Below are 11598 nucleotides of genomic sequence, written 5' to 3' on the forward strand. Positions count from 1 at the left end.
TTGCAATTTTCAATTGCAATGTACATATGATAGTAGGCTTAATTTACACACGTCTCATGTATATAGCCGTACACATAGTTCCTATTGTAATCCATACATTATCAAAAGTATAATTCCGACCTGATAGTGGGGTTTAAATCTCTGTATTTAGCTACCTTTCACGTAACTTGCTTCAGTTGTCTGGGATTATAAACTGAAACACTAGACTGCCCTCTGTCACCTGGACAACAGGGGTGAGGGGGTATTTGTACCGTGTTTGTAGGGCCAATACAGAGAAGCTCAGGCGGTGCCTCCTGCCGTGCCTTACTCTGTGCTCCCCTGCCCCAGCATGCTTACATGCCCACAACAGAGTATAACAGGCTACTATCACAAGCTCTCAGTGGAAAACTAGAACTCTTATTTCACTTTGAGTTAAAAAAACTGTCAAAGGAGCAGGAAAAGTTAGCATTTCACTGCTAGTTGAAACATGTCTGACTTTGAATGTGACTTATACAACTTGTACTTGAACTTGAGAGAGGGTTAGGTAACTCCAGATGAATACTAAATGGTAAATAGCAAGAAACTAGAAATAACTATTATGGTTCTGTTGAAAGAATATGTGAGATACGTTGAAAGAAACTACAAAGCATATAACATTAGATTGTCAGAGGAATATTTCTGCTCCAGGCCACATAACAATTCTCTTTCTGTTAAACTGGCCTACAACATACAAGCCAGATAGTTCCCTCATCTTTCAGACTATGAAAGTAGAGAGCGTCATTTCACTGGCCTAAAAGTATATAAATATCATATAATATAAGTATACAAAAAACACATTAATTAGGTTGATAGTTACAGTGATCAAATACCAAGTTTCATCACATATACATAATTTACTCCATATATTTATGCCTTCTGGACAGGCTATGCTACAGTATATAATAATGTAACATTATTTTGTAATTTAAATAATTTGAAGAAACAAACATTATTAAGTCTGTCTCGAAAGTATTTGACCTAATGTAACTGGCTTACGCAGCCATGTAACATCCACCTAAATACACCTGTGGTTGTGTCATGTAAACAAGGGTGAGTGTATGCGCAGGTCAACTCATTAACCTGAACACAGCTATTATTGTTATGTACAGCCCTGCAGTCATTACATAAAGCCTATACTGCTGTATGCAAAGGCTCCCACAGATTACAGTGAGGATTTGCTTTAATTGGATCAGTGATAGACTTAAACTCTGCATTTAGTTGCAAGATGTGAAAACAAACAGGTGGGCTTGTCTGTTGTCTAGGCTATAAAGGCTCCCTCTTGGTGTTTACAGGGGCATTCTCTACAGAGACATTTTGACAGTGAACAACGTTTGGAGATCTACTACCTTTCTACAGCTCCATGTAAGTTGGCTTGGACATTATGTCTGGAGATTGGTGGCTTGCAGCAGCCTCGTTTTTATCCTTACTTTTGTAAAGACTAACATATGTATGAAATCCTAAATGGGAAAGCAACCAGACCCTTAACTAAATTTGTATTATTGTAAGTGTTGATTTTCAATAAATATATGAATATAATTATATTTGTGCTTTCCATCACCCAGAATGGACTTCCAAATGTTGTCTCTGTTGATGGTGGTGCTGGCCTGCGTGGAGCAGAGCCTGGCCTCCTGTGTGGTGGAGAGTTTCACCGTGAAAGACGACTTCGACCCCAAGAGAGTGAGTCAACAGAACACAGATAGACCTAGACCATAATTACTGCATTATTAGTGATATCATGTTTATACCTCTGGTATAGTCATTGAAACATTTACATAATATGTTAAAATCTTATTTATAGTAACCAAATAATATATAGAGCAATTTTAGTAGTTTTAGTAGTTTAGTAGTTCTTTAACAATTTTTATTTTCTGAAATTTTCTTAAACTTTTTAATTGATTTACCATGTGGTTATTTTGCTGTGACCACTAAATGTACCGTCTGAGATTAACAAAGTTAATTTGTATCCTTAGCGACAAAACGAGGAGAAATATACATCGTACTCACTGTGCCGTCTTGTAAACGCTGGTGTTTCTGTGCGGCAGTACGCAGGGAAGTGGTACGCTTTGCAGAAGAAGGATCCGGAAGGTCTTTTCCTCGAGGACAACATCTCAGCCGAGTACACCATCGGGGACGACGGGTCCATGGTCGCCTCCTCAAGGGGCAGAGTCACCCTGTTTGGGTGAGTTTTCAAAGTTTCTAGAATGATAACTTGCATATAATTGAATCAAGTTAAAGTGCAACACAATGGCATTTAGAAGTAGGTTTGGCCATAGATCATTTGATCAGTCAGTTCGACTTATTTTTAAACATTGGAGAATAGCGAAAAAAGGACATGGGTTCAACAGTTTATCTCCTTGTGCAATTCGTCTTAAAGTATATCCTGCCAGAGTTTCTTACACCATGGGTCAGACAGCTTATGTCCGACAGACAGTATATGTTAGACTGACGGTCTTCTGCCTGAAACTACTTAAGGTTCTGGGTGGTGTGTGCCGACATGGCAGCCCAGTACTCCGTTCCCGACCCCACCACCCCCGGCAAGATGTTCATGAACTACCAGGGCCTGGCCAGCTACCTGTCCAGTGGAGGTGAGTCCCAGTCCAATCACCACTCATGCTGAAGGTGTCGCCTAGCAACAACCCTGGTGGTGGCACCGCACCTGAGGTCACGGTGGGGTTGCTGACTTATAAGCTGTAGATATGTGTGTGTGACCAAAAAGACACGCGCACGCGCGCACGCACACACACACACACACACACACACACACACACACACACACACACACACACACACACACACACACACACACACACACACACACACACACACACACACACACACACACGTCTTTCCTGCTGCAGTAGGGGAGTTTCTCTTTCGGTATCCCACAATTTACATTAAAAATGGATTATGGTTCCGTACATTTGGTACCAATTTCACAATCACGTCCGTTGTGTGCTTAGAAAGGAGGTGTGGTAAATGATGGCATGAAAGCATAGTGAAGTTAACCAAGAGTATAGATTTGAAATAGTAATTTCAATGAATCGCAATAATCTAAAACATACAAAGGATAAATTAAGACAAACAGGGAAATAAATAAACCAAAGAAAATAATTTTGGGGAAACAATTCCGAAATGATAGAAGATTGAAATGTGACCCTATTATTTTTCTTAAACTCCTGTTCTGCTGACAATTTGCACAAAATAATCCTATATCTGTTTTCCATGCCAGTATGTTTTAGGCTCACTTAGTATTTTTTTATTTTCAACGCCTTGTAGACACATCTCACACACAACCACACAGACTAATTGATATTCCTCTCTAGGTGACAACTACTGGGTGATCGACACGGACTACAACAACTACGCCATCACCTACGCCTGCCGCACGCTGAAGGAGGACGGGAGCTGTGATGACGGCTACTCCCTGATCTTCTCCCGTAACCCCCGCGGCATGCCCCCGCCCATCCAGAGGCTCGTGAGGCAGAAGCAGGAGGAGCTCTGCATGGTGGGACAGTTCTCACCCGTCCTGCAGTCCGGTACGTTTACATCACCTGCCACACCACTGGCCCCTCTGCCACACCACTGGCCCCTCTGCCACACCACAGGGCCCTCTGCCACACCACAGGGCCCTCTGCCACACCACAGGGCCCTCTGCCACACCACTGGCCCCTCTGCCACACCACTTGCCACACCACTGGCCCCTCTGCCACACCACTGGCCCCTCTGCCACACCACAGGGCCCTCTGCCACACCACAGGGCGCTCTGCCACACCACTGGCCCCTCTGCCACACCACAGGCCCCTCTGCCACACCACAGGGCCCTGTACCACACCACAGGGCCCTCTGCCACACCACAGGGCCCTCTGCCACACCACAGGGCCCTCTGCCACACCACAGGGCCCTCTGCCACACCACTGGCCCCTCTGCCACACCACAGGGCCCTGTACCACACCACAGGCCCCGGCTCCGGGACTGCAGCTGGATGCTACTGCATTAGAAGAACACACACTGGACTTCCACACAAAGAACTGAAAATAATTCATTTAATTTACTAAAGGGCAAGTTTGAAAAGTTCAAGTCGATTGGTAATTACAAGCAATCTTAAAACGACCCTTAAGTGAGTTGGGAGTGTCCACCCAGATGTATGATGTCTAGATCAGCCAACCAGTTGGGACGATCACTGGGTAGCCTGGGAGATTGAACTGTAAAGCATGCATCTGGGGCGAACCTTTACAGGTGTATTTTGGTACAGTGTTACCTGGCTGCTTGTTTGGTCGCCAGGATGTTGATTTTAATGGCTCATCAACGTCACACCTGATGGTGATGTCGGGATCATTTAAGAAACAACCAAGACGACATTCTGGATTTCAATAAGAATTAAAGATACAAATAATAGAACTGAACTTATATAAACCGTTCTCCTCTTGTGTCTTCTCAACAGGAGCTTGCTAAACTCACCCAAGCCTAAGGTTTTCCGGTGAACTCCTGCATTGTGCTGGACTGCTCTACCTGCGGGGGCCATGGTCTTCTCAAAAAAACAACGTGGATGGTACGAGTGACCAGTATTTCTTTAACACCGACCGTGATTATATCTGAATGTATACACTTATGCAGTACAAGTACAATACTATCTCCCCTCAGTAAAAAAAAAACTTTCTCAATGTTTATCAGTGTAATGCCAAATACAATAACTACAAATAGGAAAGAATCCTTTACAGTATCGACACATTATTGAGGAACACCTTCATTGTTTCATCAGTTTGTTTTGGTGACAATAAATTTTACAGAAAAAACAAGTCTTCGGTGGATGTCCTTCTCTTTTATTGTGCAAGAACATGCAGTCGTTATTTCAGAAAGAACATGTTCCAAATACCCGAAATCTAAAAACAGAATGCAAAAAGGTGCTTAAATTGTAGAAAAAATAAAAATGTTCACACACACACACACACACACACACACACACACACACACACACACACACACACACACACACACACACACACACACACACACACACACACACACACACACACACACACACACACACACACACACACACACACACACTAGTGGTCCTGTGAGTACGGTTCGGCCAGAGAGTAGGACCCCGGTCGTCCCCAGTAGTCCAGGGCCCGGACCCTGTAGACCCCCCTCACCTCCTGGTCAACTGTGGAGACACAAGGCACCCCGTATCCTAGTTAACATGAACCCCATGATCTCGGTTAACATAAACACAACAACGATTACCACCCTTTTAATAAGTTGTTCCTTAATGTTTAGGTACTGCATAAATGTTTTAAATGTTTATTAATGAACACTTATTGTAAAGTGTTACCAATGACTCAATATAGACCATTCCATGACTATCTGTAGTTGATCAGTATGAGTCCGGTGGTCAGTATTCATCCTCAGCAGGTTATTCAATTTACCGAGGGTATTTACCTAGAGAGTAGACGTAGGTTATACCGAGGGTTCTTACCTAGAGAGTAGACGTAGGTTATACCGAGGGTTCTTACCTAGAGAGTAGACGTAGGTTATACCGAGGGTTCTTACCTAGAGAGTAGACGTAGGTTATACTGAGGGTTCTTACCTGGCGAGTAGACGTAGGATGTAAAAATAGAGTGCCGGTCGTTGATGCGATGGAAGTCCTCGCCATCCCTGGAGAATTCTACTTCAAATGTAAGGAGGCACCTGTGGGGATACAATCAGCAGCAGAGAACGTTTGGCTTCCCCTGTCTGGTAAGAGCCGGAAATTGAATATGATGCAATACACTTCCTTAACATCGTTAAAGTTCCTCCTCCCTGGAGGAACTTCCTCCCTTGAGGAAGTTAAACGATGTTAAGGGAGTGTATTGCATCATATTCAATTTCATTGTTGTTTTTGGTGCTACAACAAACAAAGAAAGCTCATTACATATTTGCAATGAAAACTTTGTTGTTCTGACTCAAATATAGTCAAATAGAAAAATGCCTGAATCTGTTTGAATGCCGAGGTGAACGTAATAAAGTGTTTCAGGGTCAGGAGAAACCTACTTAGAATCCACACAGTGGTCGGACCAGACAATCAGGACTTGGCCTTTGGTGATCTTGATGAAGCGCAATCCATTGACCTGAAAAAGAAAAATGAGCAAACAGAGACACAACACATGTACTTGCAATTGTGTTGAAATATTGCTACACCTACTTTTTGCAACAGTTTAGCCAGTGACACCCAGAATACACACAAAGTGCTTATACACTACATAACCCAGAATACTGTCTAAGTAAATCACTACCATTCAAGCATCAAGCATGGTATTTTTATATAGATAATCTCGGGGGCCAAATTGATGGTGTGTGATGGGAGGGCTGACCTGATCGGGCACTGCCCTGGGCTTGGCACACACGTGGACCAGGAGGACGGAGGGCAGGGACAGCTTCAGATCCAGGGTCAGAGTGTCCCCTGCAGGCACCGGCCAGGGCCCCTCAACATGGGGGTCCTAAGTCAGCCAAGGGACACACACAAAAAAAAACATTTGGTGTGTGAGTTGACAGTAGTTGCAGACACATGCGCACACACGCATGCATATAGATGATCACTAGGTAGACTACTGAACACACTGGACTGACTGGACTGGTTGACTGGCTGTGCGTCTTTCGTTAGTATGGATGTAAGCCTGACCTCTGCGGCCCTGAGCTGCTGGAACTGCTGGGCTGAGGGGAAGTCGGGACTGCCCATGGCCCGCCACAACTGCTGGGGGTTGGTGACGTTGTTGTCCAGGGAATATGTGACGTAGACCAGGTCTGGGAATGGAAATTATATAGGGGGAATCTCTGGGTTATTCAGAGATATACATGTTCCTTGATTGGCCATGTTGTCATGGTGAAGAGGTTACTAGGACAAGTCAAATTGGGGTAAACAAAACAAGGGAATGTAGCAATTTTTCCACCAATTTCGCTATCAATTTGAGCTCTGCCAAAGCATGATAATGAACATAATACACCAAGGATAATACTGCATGCTGCACAAAAGTAAAATACACATCAGCACCTTAGTCGAGCTATCAGATAAAATAAATAAATTCTTCAAATGAACCTTTTTGTGCTGCCAGTCCCTTTAGAGTCAGGGTTGCACGCTGAGTGCTGGCGGAGGAGCTGCTGTCATTGCTGTTGTAGATCAGCACAGCCGCCTGCCAGCTGTCAGAGGTCCCTGGGACCCGGGGCCTCTGGGAGCTGGCCAGGACCCCCAGCATGCTGCCGTTCAGCGCCCTCCCCGAGTCCACCACCTCAGCTTGGACCTCGACGTCTCCTGAGGAGTCAAGCACACACCACTCCCATGAGACCCGGATTCACCCATAGGACAAATGTCAAGACACAAACTAAGACATTTGACAAACTTATTACATCATTATGTTGAAACAGTGAAAAAAGCTGGGCACGCATGACGGCCTTTGGTGTAGTCATACATAGCCAATACATATACACTGTATACATATAAACATCGTACATTCAATATATAAATAAACGGATTTAAATAGATGAACAGTTAAATATAAATGAAGGCGAGTATTGAGACAGTGAACATTGACGCTGTTTGCTTCGGCAAAACTGGTTTATATTACATTTAATACAGCACTTCATCAAGAGCAATGGGGGCAGAACTCCACAGGTTTGTTTCCTGGGTCGTGACCCAGGAAGAACAAAACACTTCCTGGGTGGCGATCATAGACATATATACTGACGACTAAATATCGCAATCGACCTCAAAGCATGCGTCAACAATGCCGCCATTTATCCGCGGGGTAACCACCCACCCAAATGGTTGTCTGACGGGGCAGAGGTCCTGCCCAGTCAGAAGCCCCTTCTCTTTAAGCACTCCACTGAACAGCCCAGCTCAGGCACTATCCAGTCAGTATACATCTATGGGTGGCAGTGACCGTCTCCCCCCCTCACCTAGCAGAGCCAGCAGGCCCATGACGGTCAGGACGGGCTTCCGGACCAGCTGGACGTGGGGCGGCTGGGTGTTGTTGACCTGGAAGCGGGCGGTCAGGGTGCGCTGGGCGAAGGGGTACGGGTGGTAGCTGAGGAAGGCGTTGTCGTTGCTCAGCAGGGTGTAGTTGATGCTGCTGCCGCCGGCCGCCCCGAGGGACACCAGGGCCTGGTGCTGAGCGATCACCTGGCAGGGGGAGGGGACAGAAAGGGGGAGGGGACAGAGTGGGAGGTGACAGAATGGGGAAGGGGACAGAAAGGGGGAGGGGACAGAGAGTGGAAGGAGAGGCCGCTTTGATATTTTGGAGTGCACGTGGTTCTTCCAGTTGGATGACTTGAAACAACTGGTCACAACACGATTCTAGTGTGGAAAAGGACAGTGTTTTCTTTTCTTCACTACAAAGTGTTATATGGAACAGCTCAACAGAATTATTAAAACAAGTAAAAAGTTAAAAGAAAAAAAGAATACAAAATGATAAACAAAAACAGTAAAGTAAAAAATATTTGTCTGGTCATATCTCAATGTTCCATCTAAAATATTCAGATTAGGCATTTATTTATAATGTGTCATGGCTCTTATAAATGTTCCATTTTTCCCAAAGCTTTTCAGGAAAAGGACTTAAAAATATATATAATTTAAATAATCAGTTTTGTGTTCATGGACAAAAGAAGAGAAATCTTTATTTTCTTTTTGTCGTACATTTATCTGAGGGAGCATCCATGAAGACTGTGCTGTTAACATCTCCCCTGTGCGTTCCCGGACTGACCAGACATTACCGTAGCCCTCTGAACCATCTCCACCCAGCAGACGTGGTGCTACCTTGACCACCATGGCGGCGTAGGTGACGTCGGCCCTCCACGGCAGGGGCCTGGACCAGCCCACCATGGGGTCCGCCTCGTCGTTGTAGACGGCGAGGCTCCGGAACAGGGGGAAGCGGTCCTGGATCTCCTGCATGGTCTGCACCTCCTGCTGCAGGATGGGTAGGGAGAACCCCCCTCCCTGGAGCCGCAGGAAAAAAACGCTTATTTTAGTTATAAGCACGACAACGTGGGCTTTTGGACCTTGTAGATAGATGACTGTGATTAAAATGTCCCTGTACAGAACAACCAGGTCCTCATTTGATCATAAACACTGATGTTAACCATAAGTCAAATAATGCTCTTGTCATTGTTGTTTTTTTCTCCAATAGGAACTTTAATTTATCCATCCATTCATCCAACTTTTGTTGTTGTCCGTGTGGGACCCCTGTCTATTCTGTCTATGTTTGCAGAGCCACCGTTCACTGTTATCATCCCTTAAGGGGACTCGACTCCACGCAAACACCAGGAGAACCCACGCTAGAACTCAAACCCACGTCCTTCGGCCCTGGCTTGTGGAAACAGAACTAGTTTGCACAGCCGTCTTCTGGCTTGATAAGTCCCCTCCTCCTCACCTTCTTGTGCAGGGCGATGTAGTCCAGACGGACACCGGTCTGGCCGGTGAAGAAGTTGGTCCCGTTGTAGCAGTGCTGCAGCATGGCCCAGCAGTAGGGCGAGTGCGGGGGGCTGTGGCACGAGTCCCCCGGGCCCCCGAACCCCAGCACCGGGCTGGCGGCCCGCAGGCCCTCCGAGCAGGCGTCGTAGTAGTTCAGGAACCCTAGAGGAGGTGCAGGGTCGAGAGGTCAGATCACAGGTTATTAAGGCCAGAAGGCAGATTCAGTTGTAAGTCCAGTGTTACAGCAAAAGAGCGACGCAAATTATTAAGTGGGAAATACTGCCAGAGGGAAAATCTGCATATACCCACACACATTTGTTTTTTGACATTTGGTGGCACATAGCAAAATGAAGTCCACTTCATGCACACGGAAAGTAATTCTATCCAACAGCACGGTACCTTGGATGGACATCGTGACGTTGTCAAAATCGTGGTTGTTGGGTTCATTCCATGTTTCAAAGTTCCACTGGGAGACGACCCCTAGACCATATTTGTCTGCAAGATGGTTGAATACAGGATATAGGTTGCATAGGTTGTCTCTTTAAGTAGTGAAAGTAGTGAATAACATATCCTTAAGGATTTGGTCGGAACACTGTGATTTGGGATACAATGGATGTCAATGGCCAAATGTCCAGTTCTGAACATTTCTACACCGAGAGATGGGGAGAGTCTAACAAAAAACATTCTGATCAAGCTGATGAACGTCTTGACATAGACCATTTCAACAATTAAACTGGAGTCTTAACAAACTGTCTCAATCCTTTTAGGATATATTATTTCATTACTTTTACTACTCAATGAATGGCCAACAACCCGAATTACAGAACAAAGATCATGGCTGTTTTCATCTGGACATAGACCTCAACAGTTAACCTGCGGTCTAAACAGACCCGTCAGCTCTCTCTCGACCATGCAATAACTCACCGATGTACCGCTTGGCAACAAGGTACACCATCTTCCTCCACTCCTCCACCTGCTGCTTGTCCTCCAGGTCACTGAAGAAGTTGGAGGCGCTGCCCATCAGTTCAAAACCTTGCAGTGTAACAACAGGTACAGGAGGCCATGCGGGACAACAAAATGAGGACTGTTCAACATTTAAAAGGAAAGGTCAAGCACAGGGAAAATAGTACTTTTATGATTGGACACGGTTCGACCTATACCTGGTCTCAGTCCGTTGATCCACAAGAGCTCAATCAGCTGATCCAGCTTTGTGAAGTTGTACCGTGTTCCTCCTTCACCATATCTACACAGGAAATCAGAAATATGTCCATAACTACATGCTACTATGTCACTGATCATTAAAGTCCAACATCGTTCTCATCTTACTGTATCGTTACTAGCTCCAGCATCCAGTGGATGCGGACCTGCTGGATCCCTCCGTGGGGAACCGACCCCACATAGGCCAGGTTCAGTTCCTGGTCTCTGCTGAGGACAAACTGGTGGGCCTCGGTGTGGGGGAGAGGGGGGCTGCAGTGGAGCCATTGAGGTGTAAAGATTAGGGTGTTTCAGTATAATCATTTGTAAACAATTCTTAACATATGAACCAAGACAGGATGGCTAATCAAGTTATACCGCGACGCTTTCTTTGCCATTTAGTTATGTGATTTAACTGTGGATCTCAACAAGGATTTACCTACCAAAAACCAGTACTGGTCCAAAAGTGTTTCAATTCTCCAAGCGGCTTCTCGACATCCACTGTGATAGTAAACGAGGAGCCTGCCGTGTGGTCAAAGTTTATCAGGAAAGCTAGAGTAAAAGTCCACTTAACTACTTGTTTATAAGTGAGCATGTTGGCGATGGCTGACAAAAACAGAGACAAATCCGCAGGGGATCAATCTGGCACGGATTATTAGCCGCTAAAGGAAAGGATTTGTATTGTAAATTGTGTCATTTTTATTTTTGACAGAACTACAGCAAAAACGATCTTCCAAAGTGAAGTAGCAATGAGGAATGACGTTTTAAATACGCGACCCCATTGGTTGAGTTGCACAGTGGGCGTGTCTACTGAAAGCGTCATTTTCACTTAACTGGTGTGCTGCAAGTTTTCACTTCTTTAATCTCTGGATATTTTGGACAAATTAAGTAACTAATACTTATGGTTGCATTCCGTCCCATTCAAATATATGTATGTTTCATCA

General features: G+C 45.1%; 2 protein-coding genes across 4 annotated transcripts; one reads left to right on the forward strand and one right to left on the reverse strand.

Moving 5' to 3' along the window:
* The first annotated feature begins 1234 nt into the window (after positions 1-1234).
* On the forward strand, positions 1235-4814 carry LOC115545105 (purpurin). The gene is made up of 6 exons (XM_030357931.1): positions 1235-1380; positions 1581-1695; positions 2061-2197; positions 2491-2603; positions 3342-3554; positions 4460-4814. Exons 2-6 carry the CDS (start codon positions 1582-1584, stop codon positions 4468-4470), a joined length of 588 nt encoding a protein of 195 aa, XP_030213791.1. The 5' UTR covers positions 1235-1380; position 1581; the 3' UTR covers positions 4471-4814.
* An 8-nt stretch (positions 4815-4822) lies between these two features.
* On the reverse strand, positions 4823-11414 carry idua (alpha-L-iduronidase). 3 transcript variants are annotated; one of them, XM_030357927.1, is made up of 14 exons: positions 11098-11413; positions 10787-10927; positions 10621-10703; positions 10385-10492; positions 9860-9955; positions 9420-9622; positions 8807-8986; positions 7951-8173; positions 7094-7306; positions 6680-6801; positions 6372-6497; positions 6052-6128; positions 5609-5709; positions 4823-5185 (listed from the first exon to the last, which is right to left on the reverse strand). In XM_030357927.1, the coding sequence occupies exons 1-14, from the start codon at positions 11247-11249 to the stop codon at positions 5085-5087; spliced, it is 1926 nt and encodes a 641-aa protein (XP_030213787.1). In that variant the 5' UTR covers positions 11250-11413; the 3' UTR covers positions 4823-5084. The 3 variants fall into 3 exon arrangements, 2 of the variants coding, with proteins under 2 accessions (XP_030213787.1, XP_030213788.1); XR_003977057.1 differs by lacking the exon at positions 4823-5185 and adding an exon at positions 5302-5460 and having other exon boundaries at positions 5498-5709; positions 11098-11414; XM_030357928.1 differs by lacking the exon at positions 4823-5185 and adding an exon at positions 5302-5460 and having other exon boundaries at positions 5535-5709; positions 11098-11414.
* Positions 11415-11598: the final 184 nt, after the last annotated feature.

The sequence above is a fragment of the Gadus morhua genome, chromosome 6, assembly GCF_902167405.1.
Source record: "Gadus morhua chromosome 6, gadMor3.0, whole genome shotgun sequence".
Lineage (NCBI taxonomy): Eukaryota > Metazoa > Chordata > Actinopteri > Gadiformes > Gadidae > Gadus > Gadus morhua.